This window comes from Mesoplodon mirus, assembly GCF_964341445.2.
Source record: "Mesoplodon mirus genome assembly, chromosome: 12".
NCBI lineage: Eukaryota > Metazoa > Chordata > Mammalia > Artiodactyla > Ziphiidae > Mesoplodon > Mesoplodon mirus.
Window position 1 is genome coordinate 25456540 of NC_138988.1, and position 24622 is coordinate 25481161.

Sequence of the window (24622 nt, forward strand, 5' to 3'; positions counted from 1 at the left end):
GTGTCCTTTGAGAAGTCAGGGAAACCATATGCACATGGTCAGTGATGAGAACTAGAGTTGCCTTAGTGATTTGTGCTTTCTTGTTACTTTGTATTTGAACTGCAAGCATTGACGTTGAATTGTTTGAATACAGGCTTTTCACCCACACTCTTGCTGATGTACAAAAGGCTGCATAATATTAGCACCATATTTTAAAACTGGAAGCCAAATTTTAATCCACGGTAGATTGCCTAGGATAGAATTTACTTGGACTATTTTCTGTTTTTGTTTTTGCTTGAGTTAGAGTGATTATCTCTGTTCTTTGCTTTATTTATTTGTGGAGTATCTACTTAAAAGGTTTACTAGGAAGTATGAAAGATATTTTATGCAAGATGCTTAGCATAGAACTAAGGTCTCAACTGGCAGTGACTTTGTATCTCTTGGGACGTTTGGCAGTGTCTAGAGACAGTTTTGGTTATCTCACTTCGGCAGAGGAGGGGAAATGCAACTGACATGTAGTAGGGTAGAGTCCAGGAATGCTCCTAAGCTTTCTACAATGCACAGGACACCCCCAACAAAAATGAATTATTAGGTTGAGAAACCCTAGAATAGAGCCTCGGCTAGTAAATGCTTACTAAGTTTGCTGTTGTTGTTACCAGTTACTATTTATTAAAGTTGGTTCATATAGTTATTTTTCAAACTAATCCCCCCTTTTAAATAATGTCACTGCCATGGTTGCAGTAGTTGTACTGGAAAAAAGTATGTAAAATTCTTTCCAGGTTTTTAAGTGTATACTGCAATTCCCTAAACGTCAGAAGTTCCCTAGAGATTGCATTGTTTACCCTTTAAATCGGTGAGTTCTGCATCCTAGCATTGCACAGTAGGGTGTACAGAGAGGTGAAACACAGCTCCCAGCTCAGTAGTTTGGAACTAAAAACATCTACTTTCAAACCGGCACAAATAGACTGCCATGCAGAAATGATGGATGGGACAGAGGAGGGGGGCATGTTAATAGACACCGCTCAACCTCTTTCTTCTGCAGAATAACTAAAAGTTGGACTAAATAAAACAAGAAGAATTAAGCACGCACACGTGCACACACCACCACCATCAGCACCTCCAGGGTCATGCAGAGGTCTTTTTGATGCTGTTTTATTCATGGGGCTTCCGCACAAATCTCTCAGAATTCACCAAGCAAGGCTGGCTGTCTCTGTAGGCAAAATGTTGCCTCCCCTGAGACAGCACAGGAAGAAAAGTGAAACACGGAGAACTAACTCTGACGCAGTATACTTCATTTTGAACAAAGATTACCATGGATGCAGTATTCACAGAGGCAGGGCTTACACCTTACTGTGCATATAAGTCCTGTCGAAACTTTTGAATGTGTTAATTCAAGGCTAGCTTTGACACTATGAAAATCGGAAGCCACAGCAACATTGTATCACTGAAACTTCCTTTATCTTTTGAAAAAATGTTGAACATTGTAGAGGTAATTTTAAAAATATTGGTTGCTTATAGCTCTTAATACTTTACCTTTGCTGAACCGTAAGTAATAATTTACTCAGTAACAAACAATAGCATCAAAAAGAAGTTTCATTTACTTAGAGCCTGAATAGTATATACCCTGAAAGCCTTTAACGTTTTTTTCCTTTTTCTTTAACTTATTAAAGCGTCATGAGATTTTGCATATGTATTAGCTCTATGCCAAACTCAAATTTGTTTACTTAATTGTTCTTATTTTTTCCTTGTGTTTCCATTTGGATACATTGTTCTGGAAGGGTACTGTTTTATTTTTTAAAGACCCCAAATTCAAATAGCCAAAGGGTATTTTGGTTGTTGTTTGTTGTCAGTGGTTGCTGATGATTTCTGTCATTCATGTGCTAACTCTCCGATATTGCAGTTCATCCATTTCCTGTGTAATCAATGGGAAATATAATATACATGTAGCTCCCATAAGTATTAAATGGCCATCCTCTGTACACAAGGCAATCACGCACCCTCTCATTCCACCAAGAACATAATGACGTTAAAAGTCTGGTTCCTTGTGGGTCACAAACTCATTCAATCCAATTAATACAATTAAACCCAAACAATAGTAGCTATGTTGCTCCAAAATATTTCCTTCTCTTCAGCTAGCTTTGATGTGAACATTTAAGTTCCTGCCTGGCATAGACTCATCTGAAATGATATTATTTCCCAAGATGCCTTCTAAACACTACCACCTATTTTCTTAGAATCTGAAACGGAAATAATATTATTAAGCAGCAGAATTCATTAGCGTGTGCTTCTTGTTAGTAAATTCCCATTAGCCTCAGAGAACATGACTCCTGCTGCAGGTTAATTGGACAAGAATTTTTGTCTAATTTAAAAGCGTGATTCTATTCTTTACGAAGATGTCCTCTTAGGAGTATGGCTTTAGTGTATGTTAAGCTTGTTTTCTCAATTAGACAAATGAATGGCAGCTGAGCTATCACAAAAACTTGGAAACAATTTTTAATAGCTAAGTGAAATAATAGGCTGTTCTTTCCAGTCAGATGTTGCCTTTAGTTTCTGAATGTCAAAAGCTTAATAAAGACAGTAATTCTTGGCCTGACCATAAGTGAGATTATGAAACCCAGCAATGAGGAATCCATTAAAAAAATTAATTTAGAGGAAAGTTAATTACAGATTAATAGGGTGTTGTGCAGCTTGGTCAACAAAATGTTTCAGCCTGATTAACAGTATTTTTCACGGACTGAAAACACAACACCCAAGGAAATTTTTTTTTTTTGGTCAGCTTTTATTTTTTGTATATTCATCCGAGGTTGTAAATAGATACAAATACTTTAATGAATTCCATAGTTTAAGGGAAAAAAATTTCCCTATCTCCAGGAATAGGAGCAAGAAGAAGAAGAGACTGAAGAAAATAATTCTATATATAAGGCCCTAAAAGCTTCAGTGATTTACTCTCCTTGAGTTATATTTTCCATCTGCCAAGAAATTCTCTTGTACAGAACTATATCTCCAATTTTCAACACCCTTCAACCTTCCAGGATAGAAATCATTTGGGATTTTCATTTCACATGGCAGCACTACTTCTAGGTTGTACTGAATGTCTCAGAATGATCTCTCCTAGCCTATTCCACTGTCCAAGAGTTTTGTTAACCTGAAAGATTTCCCCCTAACTTGAGTCTCTTCCTCACTCAACCGCCTTTGATAGGCAGTGAGTTTGCAGATTTAAGACATTGTCTTGGGTCCCTTTCACTGGAAATTAGAAAGCCTGTGATAGCTGTGAGGGTCATTGGATTAGGAATGCTGTCCCCAGATTTGTGACCCTCTCCACCCCGATGATCACTCCCTCCCCCAAATGACCCGAAGCTCCCACTTACGCACTCTTGTCCTTTTAGTGCTCTGTGTCCTGTGGCCAAGGCGTGCGGCGGAGAAATGTGGGCTGTCAGCTGGGAACACACAAAATAGCCGGAGAGACCGAGTGCAACCCATACACTAGACCGGAGTCAGAGCGTGCCTGCCAAGCCCCGCTGTGTCCACTCTACGCTTGGAGGGCAGACGAATGGCAAGAAGTAAGTAGAGCCAGGAAGTGGGCACCTGCCAGTGTTTCGCTCAACCCCTTTGCTATCATCACATCCGTTCCCCCGTGAAGCCCTCCAGCATGGTGACAAGGCTGGCTCTTTCCCAAAAGGTTTGCTTGTCAGACGGCCAACAGTTCACTCCAGCGATGGTGGGAGAGCTCCTCCTTTTTCTGCCGTTCCGACGTCTGTGTTCTTGAGTGTTCCAAATCTGGCTGCCTCCAGAAAAAGTTGAACAGGCCTTGGGCCAAATGCATAAAGATAACTTTCCCAGAAGGAGGGGGAGATGGAAGAAATATTTTAAATATGTATATTCAGACGTGGTCATTCTGGATGAGTTCAGACAACCACTAGGGGCAGACTCTAGGTAGGACGTACTCTGGGTTTTTTCCTCCTTCCACAGCTTTGGCCATCAGCTAGAAGACAGGCACTCATTTGAAACCCTGATTAATGAGCGAAGGATTTCCAGCATTTGAAAAACTGAGGGCAGCTGAAGAACTGCTCCATTGATGCAGAAATAGACTTGTTTTTCTCCTGCCCCAAGTTAATGTCTAGTTAAAGAAAACACAAAGTGCCCCTGGGGAATGGCCTGGCCAGCAAGGATAGGACATTAGTAGGAGGGGACCTCTGTTTCCAGTACAGAAGATTGACTTGTAGAAAAGGGGGGAAAGGATATTAAAAAGCAAAACCGTATCTACTGACATTGGAATGAAACAGAAAGTACAAGCTGTAAAAGGTTCAGAGATAGGCATAGTAAGACAGGAATTTCCCACCAGGAACAGGTTTTCAGGACAGGCGAGACAGTCCCTGGCACTGTGCTAAGTGCTTTACGTTCATCACCTCACTTAATCTTTTTAACCACTAAGTGGTTTAAAAAGACAAAGTGGGTATTATTATTATCCCATTTTGCAATCAAGGAAACTGAGGTTTGGAGGGCCAATGTCATTTGTCCAAATGTTATACACCTAGCAAGTGGAAGAAGCAAGGCTTGATCCTAAGTTAATTCTCTTAAACCATTATGAGATACTGCAGCTGCTTTCTTTTTCCTTTATTTAATGCAAATGCTAACGGCATTGCCACTTTTCCCAGTTTTTATTGAGATATAATTGACATATAATGTTATATTAACTTTAAGTGAAAACCTGGTGATTTGACATATGTATATATTACAAAATGATTACTACAGTAAGTATACTTAGTATTAACAGCTATGTCACAGTTACCTTTGATCACCTCACAGAGTTACAATTTTTTTTCTTGTGATGAGAACTTTTAAGATCTACTCTCTTCGCAACTTCCAAGTTTAATGTACAGTATTTTTTTTTTTTTTTTTTTTTTTGCGGTACGCGGGCCTCTCACCGCTGCGGCCCCTCCCGCTGCACAGCACAGGCTCCGGACGCGCAGGCCCAGCGGCCATGGCTCACGGGCCCAGCCGCTCCGCGGCATGCGGGATCCTCCCGGACCGGGGCACGAACCCGCGTCCCCTGCATCGGCAGGCGGACTCTCAACCACTGCACCACCAGGGAAGCCCTAATGTACAGTATTGTTAACTGTAGTCACCATGCTGTATATTACATCCCTAGGATTTATTTCTCTTACTACTGGAAGTTTGTACCTTTTGACCACCTTTACCTGTTCACCTACTCTATGCCCTCCCCCCACCTCTGGCAGCCAGCAATCTGTTCTGAATTTGTTTTGTTTTGTTTTGTCAGATTATTCCACATACAAATGAGACCGTACAGTATTTGTCTATTTACATCACTTAGCATAATACCCTCAGGGTTCATCCGTGTTGTCACAGATGACAGGATTTCCTTCTTTTTATGGCTGAATTATATTCATATATATTTTTTCTTTCTATCACATTTTCTTTATCCATTCATCCATCATTGGGCACTTAGGATGTTTCTGTATCATGGCTATTGTAATTAATGCTGCGTGAACATGGGGGTGAGTATATCTTTTCGAGTCAGTGATTTTATTTCCTTCAGGTAAACACCCAGAAGTGGAATTGCTAGATCGTATGGTAGTTCTATTTTTAAGTTTTTGGAGGAGCCTCCAGACTGTTTTCCAGAGTGGCTGCACCAACTTATATCCCCACCAACAGTACATAAGTGTTCCCTTTTCTTCACATCCTTGCTAACATTTGTTGTTTCTTGTCTTTTTGGTAATAGTCATTCCAACAGGTGTGAGGTGATATCTCATTGTGGTTTTGATTTACATTCCCCTGATGATTAGTGATCTTGAGCACCTTTTCATATATCTGTTGGCCATTTGTATTTTTTTTTTTTTTTCAGAAATGGCTATTCAGGTCCTTTGCCCATTTTTAGTTTGATGTAGTCCAACTTGTTTATTTTTGATTTTGCTGCCTTTGATTTTGGTGTCAGATCCAAAAAATCATTGCCAAGACTGATGTCAAGGAGCTTGCCCCTATGTATAGGACATTTATGGTCAGATCTTACATTCAGGTCTTTAATCCATTTTGAGTTAATTTGGGGTATGGTGTAGGATTGGGGTCCAGTTTCATTCTTTTGCATGTGGTGCTTTGGGTAGTATGGACATTGATTGATTTGCGTATACTGAAGAATCCTTGCATTCCTGGGGTAAACCCCACTTGATCATGGTGTATGATCCTTTTAATGTGCTCTTGGATTCTGTTTGCTAGAATTTTGTTGAGGATTTTTGCATCTCTGTTCATCAGTGATATTGGCCTGTGGTTTTCTTTCTTTGTGACATCTTTGGTTTTGGAATCAGGGTGACGGTGGCCTCGTAGAATGAGTTTGGGAGTGTTCCTCCCTCTGCTATATTTTGGGAGAGTTTGAGAAGGATAGGTATTAGCTCTTCTCTAAATGTTTGATAGAATTCGCCTGTGAAGCCATCTGGTCCTGGGCTTTTGTTGGAAGATTTTTAATCACAGTCTCAATTTCAGTGCTTCTGTTTGGTCGGCTTATATTTTCTATTTCTTCCTGGTTCAGTCTTGGAAGGTTGTGCTTTTCTAATAATGTGTCCATTTCTTCGTGGTTGTCCATTTTATTGGCATATAGTTACTTGTAGTAACCTCTCATGATCCCTTGTATTTCTGCAGTGTCAGTTGTTACTTCTCCTTTTTCATTTCTAATTCTATTGATTTGAGTCTTCTCCCGTTTTTTCTTGGTGAGTCTGGCTGATGGTTTATCAATTTTGTTTATCTTCTCAAAGAACCATCTTTTAGTTTTATTGATCTTTGCTATTGCTTCCTTCATTTCTTTTTCATTTATTTCTGATCTGACATTTATGAATTCTTTCCTTCTGCTAACTTTGGGGTGTTTTTGTTCTTCTTTCTCTAATTGCTTTAGGTGTAGGGTTAGGTTGTTTATTTGAGATGTTTCTTGTTTCCTGAGGTAGGAATGTGTTGCTCTAAACTTCCCTCTTAGAATTGCTTTTGCTGTATCCCATACGTTTTAGGTTGTCGTGTTTTCCTTGTTACTTGTTTCTAGGTATTTTTTGATTTCCTCTTTGATTTTTTCAGTGATCTCTTGGTTATTAACTAGTGTATTGTTTAGCCTCCATGCGTTTATATTTTTTACAGATTTTTTCTTGTAATTGATATCTAGTCTCATAGCATTGTGGTCAGAAAAGATACTTGATACAATTTCAATTTTCTTAAGATATGATCTATCCTGGAGAATTTTCCATTAGCACTTGAGAAGAAAGTGTATTCTGTTGTTTTTGGATGGGATGTCCTATAAATATCAATTAAGTGCATCTTGTTTAATGTATCATTTAAAGCTTGTGTTTCCTTATTTATTTTCATTTTGGATGATCTGTCCATTGGTGAAAGTGGGGTGTTAACGTCCCTCCTGTGATTGTGTTACTGTCGATTCCCCCTTATGGCTATTAGCCTTTGCCTTATGTATTGAGGTGCTCCTATGTTGGGTCCATAAATATTTACAGTTGTTATATCTTCTTCTTGGATCAATCCCTTGATCATTATATAGTATCCTTCTTTGCCTCTTCTAATAGTCTTTATTTTAAAGTCTATTTTGTCTGATATGAGAATTGCTACTCCAGCTTTCCTGTGATTTCCACTTGCAATGAATATATTTTTCCATCCCCTCACTTTCAGTCTGTATGTGTCCCTAGGTCTGAAGTGGGTCTCTTGTAGACAGCATATATACAGGTCTTGTTTTTGTATCCATTTAGCCAGTCTGTGTCTTTTAGTGGGAGCGTTTAATCCATTTTCATTTAAGGTAGTCATCAATATGTATGTTCCTATTACCATTTTCTTAATTGCTTTGAGTTTGTTGTTGTAGGTCTTTTCCTTCTCTTGTGCTTCCTGTCTAGAAAAGTTCCTTTAGCATTTGTTGTAAAGCTGGTTTTGTGGTGCTGAATTCTCTTAGCTTTTGCTTGTCTGTAAAGGTTTTAATTTCTGTGTTGAATCTGAATGAGATCCTTGCTGGGTAGAGTAATCTTGGTTGTCGGTTTTTCCCTTTCATCCCTTTAAATATGTCCTGCCACTCCCTTCTGGCTTGCAGAGTTTCTGCTGAAAGATAAACTGTTAACCTTATGGGGATTCCCTTGTATGTTATTTGTTGTTTTTCCCTAGCTGCTTTTAATATTTTTTCTTTGTATTTAATTTTTGATAGTTTGATTAATATGTGTCTCTGTGTGCTCCTCCTTGGATTTATCCTGTATGGGACTCTCTGCACTTCCTGGTCTTGATTAACTATTTCCTTTCCCATATTAGGGAAGTTTTCAACTACAATCTCTTCAAATATTTTCTCAGTCCCTTTCTTTTTCTCTTCTTCTTCTGGGACCCCTGTAATTCGAATGTTGGTGTGTTTAATATTGTCCCAGAGGTCTCTGAGACTGTCCTCAATTCTCTTCGTTCTTTTTTCTTTATTGTGCTCTGTGGTAGTTATTTCCACTATTTTATCTTCCAGGTTACTTATCTGCCTCAGTTATTCTGCTATTGATTCCTTCTAGAGAATTTTTAATTTCATTTATTGTGTTGTCCATCATTGTTTGTCTTCTCTTTAGTTCTTCTAGGTCCTTGTTAAACATTTCTTGTATTTTCTCCATTCTATTTCCAAGATTTTGGATCGTCTTTACTATCATTACTCTGAATTCTTTTTCAGGTAGACTGCCTATTTCCTCTTCATTTCTTCGGTATGGTGGGTTTTTACATTGCTCCTTCATCTGCTGTGTGTGTCTTTGTCTTCTCATTTTGCTTAACTTACTGTGTTTGGGGCCTCCTTTTTGCAGGCTGCAGGTTCGTAGTTCCCATTGTTTTTGGTGTCTGCCCCCAGTGGGTAAGGTTGGTTCAGTGGGTTGTGTAGGCTTCCTGGTGGAGGGAACTAGTGCCTGTGTTCTGGTGGATGAGGCTGGATCTTGTGTTTCTGGTGGGCAGGACTATGTCCGGTGGTGTGTTTTGGGGTGTCTGTGACCTTATTATGATTTTAGGCAGCCTCTCTGCTAATGGGTGGGGTTGTGTTCCTGTCTTGCTAGTCGTTTGGCATAGGGTGTCCAGCACTGTAGCTTGCTGGTCGTTGAGTGGAGCTGGGTCTTAGCGTTGAGATGGAGATCTCTGGGAGAGCTTTCACCGTTTGATATTACATGGGGCCAGGAGGTCTCTGATGGACCAATGTCCTGAACTCAGCTCTCCAACCTCAGAGGCACAGGCCTGACACCTGGCCAGAGCACAAAGACCCTGTCAGCCACATGGCTCAGAAGAAAAGGGAGAAATAACTAAATAAATAAAGTAATTAATTAATTAAAGTTATTAAAATAACAAAATATTAAAAATAAAAACATTTTAAAGTAATAAAAAAGAGGAAAAGGAAAGAAAGAAAGAAAGAGAAAGAAAGAAAAAAGAAAGGAAGGAAGGAAAGGGCCACCAAAGCAAAAACCAAATCCACCAATGATAACAAGTGCTAAAAAGTATACAAAAAAAAAAAAAAACAGACAGACAGAAACCTAGGACAAATGGTAAAAAGCAAAGCTGCACAGGCAAAATCACACAAAGAAGCATACATATAACACACTCAAAAAGAGAAAAAGGAAAAAACATATATATATATATATATATTATATTATATATATATAAAAAGGAAGAGAGCAACCAAATAAATAAACAAATCTACCAATGATAACAAGCTCTAAATACTAAATTAAGATAAACATAAAACCAGAAACAAATTAGATGCAGAAAGCAAACCCCAAGTCTACAGTTGCTCCCAAAATCCACTGCCTCACTTTTGGGATGATTCGTTGTCTATTCAGGTGTTCCACAGATGCAGGGTACATCAAGTTGATTGTGGAGATTTAATCCGCTGCTCCCGAGGCTGCTGGGAGAGATTTCCCTTTCTCTTCTTTGTTTGCACAGCTCCTGGGGTTCAGCTTTGGATTTGGCCCTGCCTCTGCGTGTAGGTCGCCTGAGGGCGTCTGCTCCCCGCTCAGACAGGACGGGGTTAAAGGAGCAGCTGAGGGCTTCCCTGGTGGCGCAGTGGTTGCGAGCCCACCTGCCGATGCAGGGGACTTGGGATTGTGCCCCAGTCTGGGAAGATCCCACATGCCACGGACCGGCTGGGCCCGTGGGCCATGGCCGCTGAGCCTGTGCGTCCGGAGCCTGTGCTCCGCAACGGGAGAGGCCACAACAGTGAGAGGCCCGCGTACCGCAAAAAAAAAAGGAGCAGCTGATTCGGGGGCTCTGACTGACTCAGGCCGGGGGGAAGGAGGGGTACGGATGCGGGGCGAGCCTGCAGCAGCAGAGGCCAGCGCGCCGTGCATTCTCCCGGGGAAGTTGTCCCTGGATCACAGGATCCTGGCAGGGGCCGGCTGCACAGGCTCCCAGGAGGGGAGGTGTGGAGAGTGACCTGTGCTCGCACACAGGCTTCTTGGTGGCGGCAGCAGCAGCCTTAGCGTCTCATGCCCGTCTCTGGTATCCGCGCTGTTAGCTGTGGCTCGCGCCTGTCTCTGGAGCTCGATTAGGCAGTGCTCTGAATCCCCTCTCCTCACGCACCCCAAAACAATGGTCTCTTGTCTCTTAGGCAGGTCCAGACTTTTCCCCGGACTCCCTGCCGGCTAGCTGTGGCACACTAGCCCCCTGCAGGCTGTGTTCATGCAGCCAACCCCAGTCCTCTCCCTGGGATCTGACCTCCAAAGCCGGAGTCTCAGTATGGACCTTTTAACAATATTAATTCTTCCAGTCTATGAGCACAGAAGATCTTTCCATTTATTTCAGTCTTCTTCAGTTTCTTTTATCAGTGTCTTGCAGTTTTCGATGTACAGATCTTTCACCTCCTTGGTTAAATTTATTCCTAGGTATTTTATTCTTTTTGATGCAATTTTAAATGGGGTTTGTTTTCTTACAACTACATTCTTAACCCTTGTAGGTATTCAGCCTTCCAGCTCTGTTCTTCCCTCTCCTTCACCCTCCTGATGGATTAGTTCCATTGTTTTCAGTCATCTCTTTTCTTTAGGACTCTCACCCTCTCTGTCTACTCAATTTTTCTTTTGCTCATTTTCCTTCTAAAGTTTGGTGGGGTTTTTTTGTTTTTATTTCCACCAGACTGTGGCACGGAGGAATAGCTAAAGCAGTTACATTTCAAATTAATTGTACTTGAGCCACACAAGTTATTGGGAACCCCCAGAGGCTGTAGACTTTTACAGACGTGGTTCATATACCAGCACTGCCACATTTCAGCTGTGTGACTTAGAACAAGGATGCTTTATTTTCTGAACTGTGAGTTTGCCATTGGTAAAGTGGGAATAATGATAAGTGTGCAAAGCTGTTCTGAGAAAATTGGAAATAATCGAGTGGTTTGGGGATTGACAGAGTCAGATAGAGAAGAAGAGGTGTCTTCATCCCTCTCTGCCTGTGTGTTACCACTTGACTCTCTTTGTAATTCTTGCTTCAGACCTACCACTGCCTGTTCCCTCCCTCTCCCTCTCATCTTCATGTCTGCTAAACTCAACCCTGTGTGACTGCTCCAAGGAGTACAAAGTAAGAGAGTGTTCAGAAGTGAATCTCAGCTGACAGCTCATGCTTTTAGCCAACTTTTAAAAATGCCAGTGCCAGTTGGGAAAATGCAAGCTCCATTGACAATTCATTCTGAATCCCAAAGACTAGAAACCTTGCCAAATATGCACTGAGGATATCCTCTTCTCTGATCATCTGAAATGTGCCTAGAAATTTACGTCTTTGTCTGTGCCATGCAGATCGATCTTTCTAAATCCTTCCTCAAATATTGTTCTCAAGCTCTGTATAAGAACAGGAGACCTACTAAGATAGCCTGACCTGTGGCTAAATTTAGAAGTTGAGGGGCCTCCCTGGTGGCGCAGTGGTTGAGAGTCCGCCTGCCGATGCAGGGGATACGGGTTCGTGCCCCGGTCTGGGAGGATCCCATATGCCGCGGAGCGGCTGGGCCCGTGAGCCATGGCCGCTGAGCCTGTGCGTCCGGGGCCTGTGCTCCGCAACGGGAGAGGCCACAACAGTGAGAGGCCCGCGTACCGCAAAAAAAAAAAAAAAAAAAAAAAAAAGAAGTTGACCGGAGGGGAGCAGCAAGAAAAGTGGATCAGATAGTTGCCCTCCTGCCAACATGCTTTCTCATCTGCCTGAACCCGAAGTGGAGAGTTTGAGGCCAGTGGACCTGGGTGGTGAGGGAGGTTGGAGGACTGTGGGAGGCCCTCATGTGACACTGAATTGGCCAAAGGGAGGTGCAGGGCAGCTGGATGGGGGAGGGAGAAGCCCCATTAGAACCCGTTGTTCCTCATTTGCAAAGCATGCTGGTAGTCCTCTCTTCAAACGTCCCCACATCCACAAGGCTTTGAGGGAATGTTGTTAGCAGCTGGGCAACCATCTTCAGATTTGCCCCTGGTCCTATTTGCCTACAGCGGTCCTGGTTTATGCATGGGGTAGGCCTGGTGTAATTATTAATCGCCCCTACTTCCATGATCAAAAGCGTCCTTGTTAAACAGTACATTGGGTGGTCACTTGATAGTACAGCACCCTTCAGGCTCCCGTTAATCAGCCTTCACCTCCATTCTGGTTCTCACCTCCTCTGTACCCACTCACTCTGCTACCATTTCACCTGATATGCACCTTGTGCATGCACATGTCTTGACTTTCTTCCCCTCATCTAGTGACACCTTGAGCTGACGTCAGTGAGATGCCAGGGCAGTCTCAGAGCCCAGTGAATCGGATGCTGGAGACTCCCACCCCACCCCATTATGGGAGGTTTTCTTCTTCTTAGCCATTCTTTACAACTAACTCAGAGCTGTTGCTTGCTTTTTGAGTGTGCATTTTCCCCTTTTGCTTCCCCCTTGGACACTATTAAAAACCCACCTGTTGGGCTTCCCTGGTGGCGCAGTGGTTGAGAGTCCATCTGCTGATGCAGGGGACACGGGTTCGTGCCCCGGTCCGGGAGGATCCCACATGCTGCGGAGCGGCTGGGCCCTTGAGCCATGGCCGCTGAGCCTGTGCGTCCGGAGCCTGTGCTCCACAGTGGGAGAGGCCACAGCAGTGAGAGGCCCGTGTACCACAAAAAAAACAAAACAAACAAAAAAAAAAACCACCTGTTTGTTGGCAAGATGTATTTCACACCAGGCACATAGCACATGGCCCCCTCCTCTTCATGAGAAATAATCCAAGTGTCCACCTTGAGAAGCATGAGTTCCACATACCCACAGTAGCATGATCACCAGGGATGTTATACACAGTCACACAGGTTGTACACTGTACAACCCCAGGGGTACCATTCCCATAGGCTACAATGTGAGGGGCATCCTCTAGAGTTATACAGTGCAGTGGCCCTGATACTATGATAATAAAAATAATACATCTCATTGTTTATTAAACTATGGACCAAGCACTATGTTGAATATTTTTATATGGAGGACCTCATTTTACCTTTCCATAACTCTCTGATGTCATAATTAAATTTTTATCCTCACTTAAAGATGAGGCAGCTTGAGGCTTAGCTAGGTTAATTCACCCAGGTTCATGGAATCACTAGGTAAAAAGGCTGGGATTTGAAGCCCAGCAGCCTGACCTCTGGAACACATGCTCTGAACCTTTATGTTCCACTGCTTCCCATGTCGACATGCACCTAAGGTGCATTCTTCTATTTTTATTGGCTTGGCCAGACTGTTTCAGCAGAGTTGGCATCAAAGTATAATTCTCTGTACTGCTGACTACCCTCACCCGCTTCCAAAGATGAAATTCTTAGTCTAGTTGGTTGACGATCAGACCTTAAGCCATGAAGTTGGTGGGGAGTCTTGATGAAGTACTTCAGTGGACCTTTTTTGTTCATTGAGGGGCCTGTTGACTGTGCAGGGGAAGGAGCATCAGTGTTCATTCATGATATCATAAGATAGAGCCTGGACTTTCAGATGTAGAGAAAAATTATTAGAGAAGAGGAAAATGCTCTTTCCAGACATTCATGTCCCATTTTTTTGTGCCCTAAAAGCAGCGTGTTGTAAACAAAAGACCATTCAATGTGTGGCTCTGGGAAATTGTCCTCAAATCTCTGGGCTCCAGTTAGCTCATCTGCAAAATGGGAATTGTATGGCAGACTTTGCTGAATGTCATAGTGAGGATTAAGTGAGATTAAGTGAGGGATTCAGTGCAGTGCCTAGTATATTTTAGGCCTTCCATAAATGGTAGTTCTCTTTGGTACAGTGTACAGTGGACTCCTGACGGAGGATTCGGATGATGACCAGCACTTCAGCTTATCCACGTATCACAATGTTGGGCTTTTAAGATCACCCGCCAACTTTGGGCTAGTTATTTAGCTTTTCACTGATCAGTTTTACTCACTTTAGAATTATTATGCTCATGAGACTGAGATTAAAAAAAAAATACATGACCTTTTAATTCTTTTGAAAACTACTATCGTAAAAAACTTACTGATAGTATTATAATCTGACTATGAATTTACTTATAGCTGCAGAGGTCTTTTGATCCAACTTGAATTGTGAGTATGTAGGTTATGCATCTCTTTGTTTTAAGGAGTAAATCTCCCAGTTCTTGCAAATATTCTTTTTTTACCTTTACCCAGAATACTCTCCTTCCTCCCTGGTACCTCTGTGTCACAAAGTGGCTGCCCTGCACCCTCCCTCACATCAGTGACTCTTGTTCGTCCTTCAGGCCTGAATCAAGATGTCACTTCCTTTCAGAAGCCCTTGAAAATCACACCTCTCCTCAAATGACTGAGTCAGATGTCCCTCCTCTCAGCTCTATCACCCTGAAAATATTCTGCTTCAGCAGCTAGCACTCTGAATTGTTGTCGCCTGTTTTTCTTGTCTAGGTTATCAGCTGTTGGAGGTCAGAAAGCTTGTTCACCAGAGTTTTCCCCAGCATTTAGCACAGTACCTCCAGCATTGAAGACACTTGGTGAATGAATGAATTTATGAATGAATGGAGGGACAAAATAATAGGTGGAGAGAGGGAAGGAAGGAAGGAAGGAGAGAGAGAGGGAGGGAGAGAGGGAAGGAAAAAGCAAGGCATTACAGAACAAAGCCTGCTAATTGATGGCCTTTCTTCTTTAACTATTTAGAATCACAGCACTTTACAATGTCTTTTAGAACGAACAAACAAACTGTTTTCCCAGTAAGAACAGCTGTTTTACTTTATTGTCACATTGCCATGGACAAGCTGTGCTTGGATCTTTCTGGCCTTTGTAGAACTGCCCACCCCATGGCTCTTTGACCCAGTGCAGGGACTTGAACTGCTCTAGTACGTGTTTGTATTATAAAAACTTTTATTGAGGTCAGCTGTAGAATGATTCCCAAGTTCATCTTCTTAGCACAGAAAAATTAGTAATGAGCTTCAGGTCAGTTGGTTACAAAGATTTTATGAAGTTTATAGTAGGGAGTGATTGGGTTTTGATGTGTGAACAAGGGCCAGATATTAACTCTTTGTCACTCATTCCCCCATTAATTTATTCAACAAATCTTTGTCGAGCACCTGCAAAGTGCCAGGCATTAGGCATTAGGGATGCAATAGAAAATGTGAAATTGCTATGGTGGGATTGATTACCAAGTGAGAGAGACAGAAGACAAGCAAACAGATGTGTTATATGAAATTGCCAATTGCGAAAAGTGCTGTGATGGAAAACAACAACAAGGTGCTGAGATAGAGACAGAGAATGATAGGCTAGTCCCACCTTCTCTAGGGTGCTTGGTGATAAACAGCAAAAGGAGGTGATTCGGGCTTCCCTGGTGGCACAGTGGTTGAGAGTCCGCCTGCCGATGCAGGGGACGCCGGTTCGTGCCCTGGTCCAGGAGGATCCCACATGCCGTGGAGCGGCTGGGCCCGTGAGCCATGGCCACTGAGCCCGCGCGTCCGGAGCCTGTGCTCCGCAACGGGAAAGGCCACAACAGTGAGAGGCCCGCGTACCACAAAAAAAAAAAAAAAAAAAAAAAAAGGGAGGTGATTCTAGGTAGAAGGGAGAGGGAGGACAGAGCCCAGCATGTTTGTGGACAAAAGCACAGCACGTTGGGAGCAGAGTCAGCAAAGGGACCGGAAGGCTGAAATGAGGTTGGACCTGCAGGAGCACCCAGGTTATAACGTGTTCTATAAGCCAGGGCAAGAGTTTGAATTTTCTCCTAAGCAGCATAAGACATTTACAAGGCCCTCTGTGACCTGGCCTCTTCCCACCTTCTGAAATCCCCATCTCAAACTGAAGGCTCTAAGGACCCCCAACTGCTGTCATCATTTCCCTGCCCCACCTCCCTGTGACATCCACCTCCAGCCACGCATGCTGAGCCCCCCACCCCGAGAGTGCCCCCCATCTCCCGTGTGCTACGTTACCTCGGCTTCTCCTCTTCCACCACTGCCCGCGCACTGCTTTCAGCGTCGTGGGAATTCCCACCCCTGGTCCTTCCTCTTTTCTCGCTGTCACAGCTGCAGTTACCCTGATGGCTTCCACCTCCATTACACTCTCTGTTATGAAGCTCATACCTGCTCACAACAGCCATACAAGGCGGCCCTGAGGACTAAACCCCAGGGGTCACCAGTTAGCCAACTGTCTTGACACATGAACCCCCAGCTGGGAGGAACAGCCACCCCGGGTGTCGTAAGAGAGAGAGAAAAGGTGAGTAGGAAGATGTCAGGGCTGTAACCCCATGCCCAGCACAGAACTTGTCCCATTGCAAATAGGCAGACCTTGTTTTATTGTACTTCACTTTATTGCACTTTGCAGGTACTGTGGGGTTTTTTTTGTTTGGTTTTTTTTTTTTTTTACAAATTGAAGGTTTGTGGCAACTCTGTGTTGAGCAAGTCTGTTGCTGCCATTTTTTCCAACAACATTTCCTCACTTTGTGTCACATTTTGGTAATTCTCGCAATATTTCAGTTTTTCTCTATTATATTTGTTATGGTGACCTGTGATCAGTGACCTTTGATGTCACTGCTAGGACTTGCTGAAGGCTAAGGTGATGGTTAGCTATTTTTAGCAAGAAAGTATTTTTAAATTACGTACATTTTTTAGACATGCTAGTGCATAGTTAGTAGATTATAGTGTAAATATAACTTTTATATGCCTTGGAAAACCAAGCGATTCATGTGACTTGTTTTATTGCGATATTTCCTTTATTGCGGTGGTCTGGAACCAAACCCACAGTGTCTCTGAGGTGTGCTTGTATTGGTTGAATGAGTGAATTACTTTAAAGTTACAAAATGTCTCCATAGTATTATTTCTGCCTTTTTCCCCTGCAAGTATATATACTATTTTGGGGCAAAGATGTCCAAACTCCACATACCTGACTTTTAAAATGAACCCATTGGTAATTTGAAGGTTGCTTTTTCTTTTTTTAATTTAAAGCAATGTTAGATAAATTGACTTGCACTTCCTATTCCTTTTAGCCAAAGACTCTGTGTAGCACTTCCAGAACGCTATGCTGTCAGGCTCCCCATTTGTTCTTTGACTTGGTTGTCCACACACTATCCAACAATGGTAGCCTGGCCCTAGTAAGGATGCAACACATTCTTTCATCCATGGAGAAAGTCAACAACCTTAAAGGTTGAGCAGGTGAATATGAAGAATGATTTTCTTCCCTCCATGGTTAGTGCATCTCACCAAAAAATGTAAAGCAACTTGGTTGCAGTCTTTAAGGAAAGATAGTTTCTACCCATTGCATTAAGTGACCCTTTTTAGACCATTACCCTGTGGCCAACCAACCCAGCTAAATAAAATATTTTATTTTGGGCTTCCCTGGTGGAGCAGTGGTTGAGAGTCCGCCTGCCGATGCAGGGGACACGGGTTCGTTCCCCAGTCTGGGAAGATCCCACATGCCGCAGAGCGGCTGGGCCCATGAGCCATGGCCGCTGAGCCTGCGCGTCCGGAGCCTGTGCTCCACAACGGGAGAGGCCACAGCAGTGAGAGGCCCGCGTACCGAAAAAAAAAAAAAATATATATATATATATATATTTATTTATATATATATATAAATATATATATATATATATATTTTTTTTTTTTTAGATCTTCCTCACCCTCAACTTTAAAAAGTTATTTTCCCTTGTTAGTTTTAGCACATTTACAGGCACACGTAGCCCATTGGACAATGGGTAAGTTACCCAAGTTTACCCAGGGCTGTGATATTTGCTTTCTGAATTACAGGTGTGCTGAATTTCAGAGATACTGGTGGTGTGACTTCCATACTTGGTATAATTTTTTCTAAAATCTGTAACGAAATTGGAGAAAAATCTTTTGGAAATTAAAATAAGCTTAGTTGAGCTTCTCCAGCTGTTTTTCAGAACATTCTGGATCATATTCCAGGATGGAGGAAGGAATCATAAATCCTAGGTGGGTGGGAGAAGTGATATTACTGAAAGCTGATAAAATCCTATAGTATGGGCTGGATTTGCTTTCTGATTACCCACCCCCTGTGCCCTGGTTAGGATTTAAAACTCCAGGAGAAAAGCCATGCTAAGTGATTTTCAAAGCTGCTGTTGACTCATTCCAAACCACTGGGCAAGTCACTTATTTACTTAGTTTAATTTTTCTAAAAGTTATATTCAAAGTAAGGCTTCCCAACGCCCTTTGCCACCACTGGCAAAATAGTTTTTATGGTAGTTAACCATTATTTAAGACCAAGGGAAAAACACCTAACAAGCAGAAAGTGTTTAGTCATCCTTGCTTTCTGCTCTAAACTGTTACTTATTGCTACAGATTAAAGCCCTAAGGATTAGTGAAAATGAAAGAGGACACTGGAAGGTTTAGTCCAGGTCGGCTTCTCAATAATCATGGTCTTCTCTGAGTCACCTAAGTCCTGATTTTCTAAGGAATTACTTTTTCTATGGGGAGTTAAGTATGTCTTCTGCATAGATCTACACATCACAGATTAACCATTGTTTTGTAACATTCAGGGCCTCATTTGGCTTTTTTTAGTGAAGAAACAAAAACATTATTCCTTCACGATGGTTCCCAGCATCCTCCAGGGGAAGAGAAACCCCCAGAACTGCTGAGTCAGAGCTGAGCTAGGCACTGAGCTCAGCCAGCCTCCTGCACTGGTGGGAAGGGATCTGCTCCTCTGTGCTCATCTCACACTGTTTTCTGTTCATATTTGTGCCCCAGAAAAATTATAAGTGGTTCCATACTCTAGATGTAGAGATTTGCTTCCAAGCAGCAGAAGTTTTGAATTAAGTTTGCAAATGATAAGGATACAACCACAGGTTTACAATACCAGGACACAACCACATACATATCCCTACTACTTTCTGAAAGAACAAAGCATCTCACAAAAGACATGGTTATACCAGATGACCCAGCATTTCCACTCCTAAGGATATACCCGAAAGAATTGAAATCAGGTGTTCAAATTTGCATATGAATGTGCATAGCAGCACTCTTCGTGATAGCCAAAAGATGGCCAACAACCCAAATGTCCATTAACATTTGAATAAACAAAATGTGGTATATTCATACAATGGACTATTCAGCCATGAAAAGGAATGAAGTACTGATCCAATGTGGCAAGACCTTGAAAGCATTATGCTAAATGAAAGAACCCAGACACCAAAGGCCACATACTGGATGATTCCATTTCTGTGAAATACCCAGAACAGGCAAATCCATGGAGACAGAAAGCAGATTGGTGGTTGCCACAGACTGGGAGGAAGGGGAAATGGGGAGTGACTGCTTAATGGGTACAGGGTTCCCTTTTGGGGTGAAAATATTCTGGAACTAGATAGTGATGACGATTGCACAACATGACCAGTGACTACACGCCCCTGAATTGTACACTTCTAAGTGGTTAAAATGGTGAATTTTATGTTACGTGTATTTTGCTACCAAAAAAAAAGGAAAGAAAAGAAAAGAAAGAAAGAAAAAGAAAGGCAAGAAGTATATCAGGAAAGACATTTCTGAGTCAAGCTGGATTCCAAACTCAAATGCCTTTGGGATGCTTTGGGTAATAAAAGAGAAGGAGGCTTCTGAGAGACAAAAAAGAGGTGGAGTCTAAGGCCCTTCCTAAAAAGACTAGAAGGAAAACGTTTAAGAGACATTATGTGAACAACAATGACAGCTCACAGAAGTTGGATAAGGCCCCGGGGCAACGGAGTTTGTAATCCCTGGTTAAAGGAAACCTAAGCTGTCCTTGACACAGGTTGGTTACAGTGACTTTCCTATGTAATCTGGAGTCTTGAAATACTGGGTGACACAGGTGCTTCAGATAGGACAGGCTTTGGGAGAACTTTAACAACACAGAAAACTAAGGTAAAACTTCTACAGTGGGGTTTTCTGTTGGTGAAAGCAAAAAAGGTAAGAAATTTATGGTCAGCACAGAGATCATCCTGGAATGAAACATACCACTTGCTCTATTTTCTCCACTTGGTTTATGGGAATAAAAAATATCTATCCCATTCACCTGACAAAGAGATGAATAACCAGGAATCAGTTGTTTAGGCTAAGTCCCAGTTTATTCATCTGAAAAATGGAAATTATAGTAATGGCTAAGTCTTGCTGCCTAGCTGTCTACATCTTTAACGTCCGTCTTTGCTACTAAAATACAGCTCCTCTCTGAGGGCAGGGTTTGTGCTGTTTGTGTCTGCTCCTGTTCATCCAGACCCATCACAGGGCCTGACACTTCTTAGGAACTTGGTGAATATTGGCCAGATGATCAAGGGGTGAGAGCAGTTTACCCTGGAGAAGGAAAGGCTCTAGGGGCCACAGGAAATCTCTCCTCAAGTCCCCGAAGGGGGTTATTTGTGAGAAACAAAATTTGTCCTGTATGCTCCCTTGGAATCGACAAGTAGGACAACAGGCTGGATTTGGCAAAGAGACAGGCTTAGTTCCATGTTATAAGATGAAATGGGCCACCTGGACAGGGAATAATAACTTCCCCGACTCTAGAGGTATTTTGACACCATTTGGCCATAAGTTTTAAAGAGATTCAACGTTTGTTTGAATGGGTGAAGTAGTCAGGCCTTAAGGTCCTTTCCAAACCTGAAATTCATTCATTCACACTTTCACTGCTTCATCCAGACAGCCACTTATTGAATGCTGATTGCTGTGACAGGAACAGTGTTGTTGTTACCGAGTTCGAGTTCATGCTGCTCACTGCATGACAGACCAATTAATCGAGAGACTAGGTGTTGGGGCAAGGAATAGCAATTTTATTTAGAAAGCCAGCAGCAGACAGAGAAGTTGGTGGACTAGTGTCCCAAAGAATCATCCTCCCAGAGTTAGAATTCAGGCTTCTTTTATACTTTAAAGGCCAGAGCCTTGAGAATAGGCTGTCCTGTATATTTCAGGCTGTAGGCAACATTCTTTTACAAAAGGTGCAGAGCCAGCACGACTAAGCACAGGCAACAGAAAACAAGGGTTAGAGCTAAAAGAATAAATCCAATATGTAGTCAGCTTTGTTCTTCTATGTTACACTGTTAAGTAATGGGGGTAAACTAATGAGTTCTCTAGTAATGCGTACCCTCAGAGATCTCGCAGTCTTAAAGAGTATATAGAAAGGAAAATAAATCATTATGGTAACAGGATGTAAGAAATCATCTGTTCTCTTTCCATGTCACCACCTGTTTTGTCTGTCTTTAACAGTGCACCAAGACTTGTGGCAAAGGCTCCAGGTACCGCAAGGTGGTGTGTGTGGGTGAGGACAAAGGTGACGAGGTTCACGGCATGCACTGTGACATGAGCACACGGCCTGTGGATCGCGAGAGCTGTGGCTTGCAGCCCTGCGAGTATGTCTGGATCACAGGAGAATGGTCAGAGGTACAGTCCTGGGGATTCTGGATCTGCCTTCAGGTCAGCGACGGCCTGAGGGCAACAGAGTGATGAGGGCAGGAATGTGGGAGACTCACACCCACCTGCCAGTTCTACCCCTGAGAACTGGGAGCCCTCAAACAGGTCCCTCAGCCTTCCTGGGCCAGAGTCCTACAGGTGCAGAGTGGGGGGGGTGCATAAGATGGTATCCACGCTCCTCTCAATTCTACGTTCTGTGATTCCCTTTAATGTCCTAATAGTATGATTGGAAAGGAATTCTTACAGACACTGCAAATTCATATGTTTCCTGTAGCTGCCTGAAGAAAGTTAAGTATGCCACAGAAATGTCTTAGCATCAGGGAGGCAATAGGGAATGGTGGCGACTGTGACCAACTAGCAGATGATGTGTAAGGGGAACAGGCTCTTTTCCACTCCAACAGAGGCTGTGCAGAAATGTAGGTCCAGTGTAACCAAACCTGATGTTTCAAGAGAGGACAAAACTTTGGATTTTCGTGTGCTAGCTCCTTATCTTAAAATGTGGACTCAAATTATTTAAAACGTTGTGTGGGTCGAACCAAACACTTTTGTGGGCCAGATGTTGGTTGCCCATTTAACAACCTCTGATCCAGAGGAATGAAATAGTTTTCCATAATATCCAAGGAATCTCAAGTGTCTATTTTTCCTTATCTCTTCCTGTACACAATGCCTACCTAGACACTTTTTATTATTCATAAACCAATAGTAACAGTCACGTGATTATATTTTCAAACCTCATGATATTTTCAAATACTGAAAGACCTGTAACATCAGCACTAGTTGTCATTTGCCCCAAAGAATTTAGAGATGTGAAAAGGAAGTATCTGGGCTCATAGCAAAGGTGCTTGCTATTACTGGCGTCTCGTTAGAGTTCAACAGGGCAGCAATTTCCTGTTTTAATGGGATGAATATTTGCATTTAGATGATGTGTTTGTTGGGTGTTGAATCGTTTCTGCACTAAAACTGTTCCTAAAGCCTTTTCTGACTATGTCTCCCCATCCTTCACTCTACCCCAGTGAATTTGCCTTCCGCTCCCCACCTCCTGTGGGACATTTGGCGCTGTCTAGGGACATCGTTGGTTGTCACAGCCGGGGGAAGTAGGCTGCTACTGGCATCTGGTGGGTGGAGACCAGGGATGCTGCTAAACTACCTACAGTGTACAGGACAGCACCACAACAGAGAGCTATTGAGCCTAAATGTCAGGGGTGCTGAGGGTGAGAAACTCTGCTCTATACCAGCCCTACCTGTTCTTGGTATGTTCTCAAAGAAAGGCGGGGAGATGTGGTCTGGATCATTAGAAATAGATTTACTCTTGCCCATCCAGGAACATGGGAAGTCCAGATGAGTGTTCAAAATAGTCTTTGACTTTGGGTTTGACGCATAGGTTCCAACCCATTCAGATACCTAGGCGGGTGGAGGGAGGTGGGTCCAGGGGGCTCCTGTCTTCTGTTCAGTTCACCACTCCTAGTGCCTTGAAAGGCATGGTCCCTAACTTCTGCTTCTCTGGGCTGCTGCACAACGCCACACCCTGACTCTCAGGAAGGGAGAGCCTTCCCTTCTGGCCTCTCTCCCTCCTCAGGCCTCTGTCCCTTGGACCATTCACCTGTCTGCCTCCTGGGGGCCTCTTCTTCCTGGTTTCTGGCTTGGTCCTCGGTCACTCATCTTGCTGGAGTTTGTATGCCTGTCACACTGCCAAGGTTGACGTGCTCATCTTAGCTGGATTTGGTGTGTTGTTATTACACTGGAAGAGTTTTGGTCTCTTTCTGAGACTTGCATAATGTTCCTCCTGTGGCTTTACCATAACCTTAATATTAACCCCCAAAAGATGAGATTGGGAGAAAATTGTTTTAAAAAGCCTTCCATACATCTGCAAATTTTCAGGTGTACCGTGAGTTGAAAAATCTGCAAGCTCTAGGCAAAGATTAGAGGGATGGAGACAGGACTTTGTACAGATACCAGGATCATGGGAAGGGACTCTGCAAGGGGAGTGATGCCTGAGGAACTGGACCAGAATTCCCTCTAGAAAAGCTTCTAGTAAAATGCCAAAGCCACAGCAAGATTTGCCTTCTGTCTGGGGCCTCCATCACCTGCAGAGTTCTGTGTGCTCCATATTGGAGAAGTAGACTCCATCACCCCTGGCCCATGTGTGCATTTCCCTGGTTGGGCCCAATGTGTGTCGCTAGCGCAAGAAGCCCACATTCTTATTGTTTCATTTTGCTTTATGGTTATTTTCAAGTTAGAAAAGTAATCTGCACTCATGATGAAACACGCACATGGCACCAAGGCATGGAGAGTCAACCATAAGACCTTCCCCTCCTCTCTCCACTCCCCAGAGGTGAGAGCCTCTTACACTTCACAGCTCTGGCCTGAAATGGATTAAGCAAGCCAGAGGCCCTCAACATTTTCAGGATGCTCTTAACAGCTCCTGAAGGGTTCTTTTCAGAGCTGTGGAGGCCTCTGAATAAAACCTGACCATATTTGGGGCTCATTTCCATCTGTCAACACCTGTCTCCCACTGCATCCCCCACGTAAATGGGCACTGGGCTGCTTTTGCTTGTGGTTGGTAAGGGGAAAGGGTCTTAGCACTTGCCTTCTCAGACGTACCGCCTTGTTTAAATTAGTCCACGCTGAGGTCAGGGCGTGCAAGCACTGAGTTAGATACTCTAAGATACCCACAGCTTGGACAGACAGCATTTATTAGCCATCTGTCTATGCGTGAAACACCTCAGACTTAGCCCTGCTCTCCCCTGGCCTGGCATCAACTGCGTCTTTGGGCATCTGAACAGCGGCAGCCAAAGAAGGAAGAAATGTACACAGAGTATTTCCAGGTCTTAAGCCAGCTGGA

The 24622-nt window shown here is 43.0% G+C and overlaps 1 protein-coding gene across 3 annotated transcripts in view; it reads left to right on the forward strand.

Annotated features, from left to right (window-relative positions):
• The window catches only part of ADAMTS9 (ADAM metallopeptidase with thrombospondin type 1 motif 9), a 171935-nt gene that overhangs the window by 121415 nt on the left and 25898 nt on the right, over positions 1 to 24622 (forward strand). For all 3 annotated transcript variants that reach the window (XM_082639425.1, XM_082639426.1, XM_082639427.1), the window contains 2 exons: positions 3366 to 3539; positions 21577 to 21750. In XM_082639425.1, coding sequence (XP_082495551.1) covers positions 3366 to 3539; positions 21577 to 21750 — 348 coding nt within the window. The remainder of the gene's footprint in view (positions 1 to 3365; positions 3540 to 21576; positions 21751 to 24622) is intronic.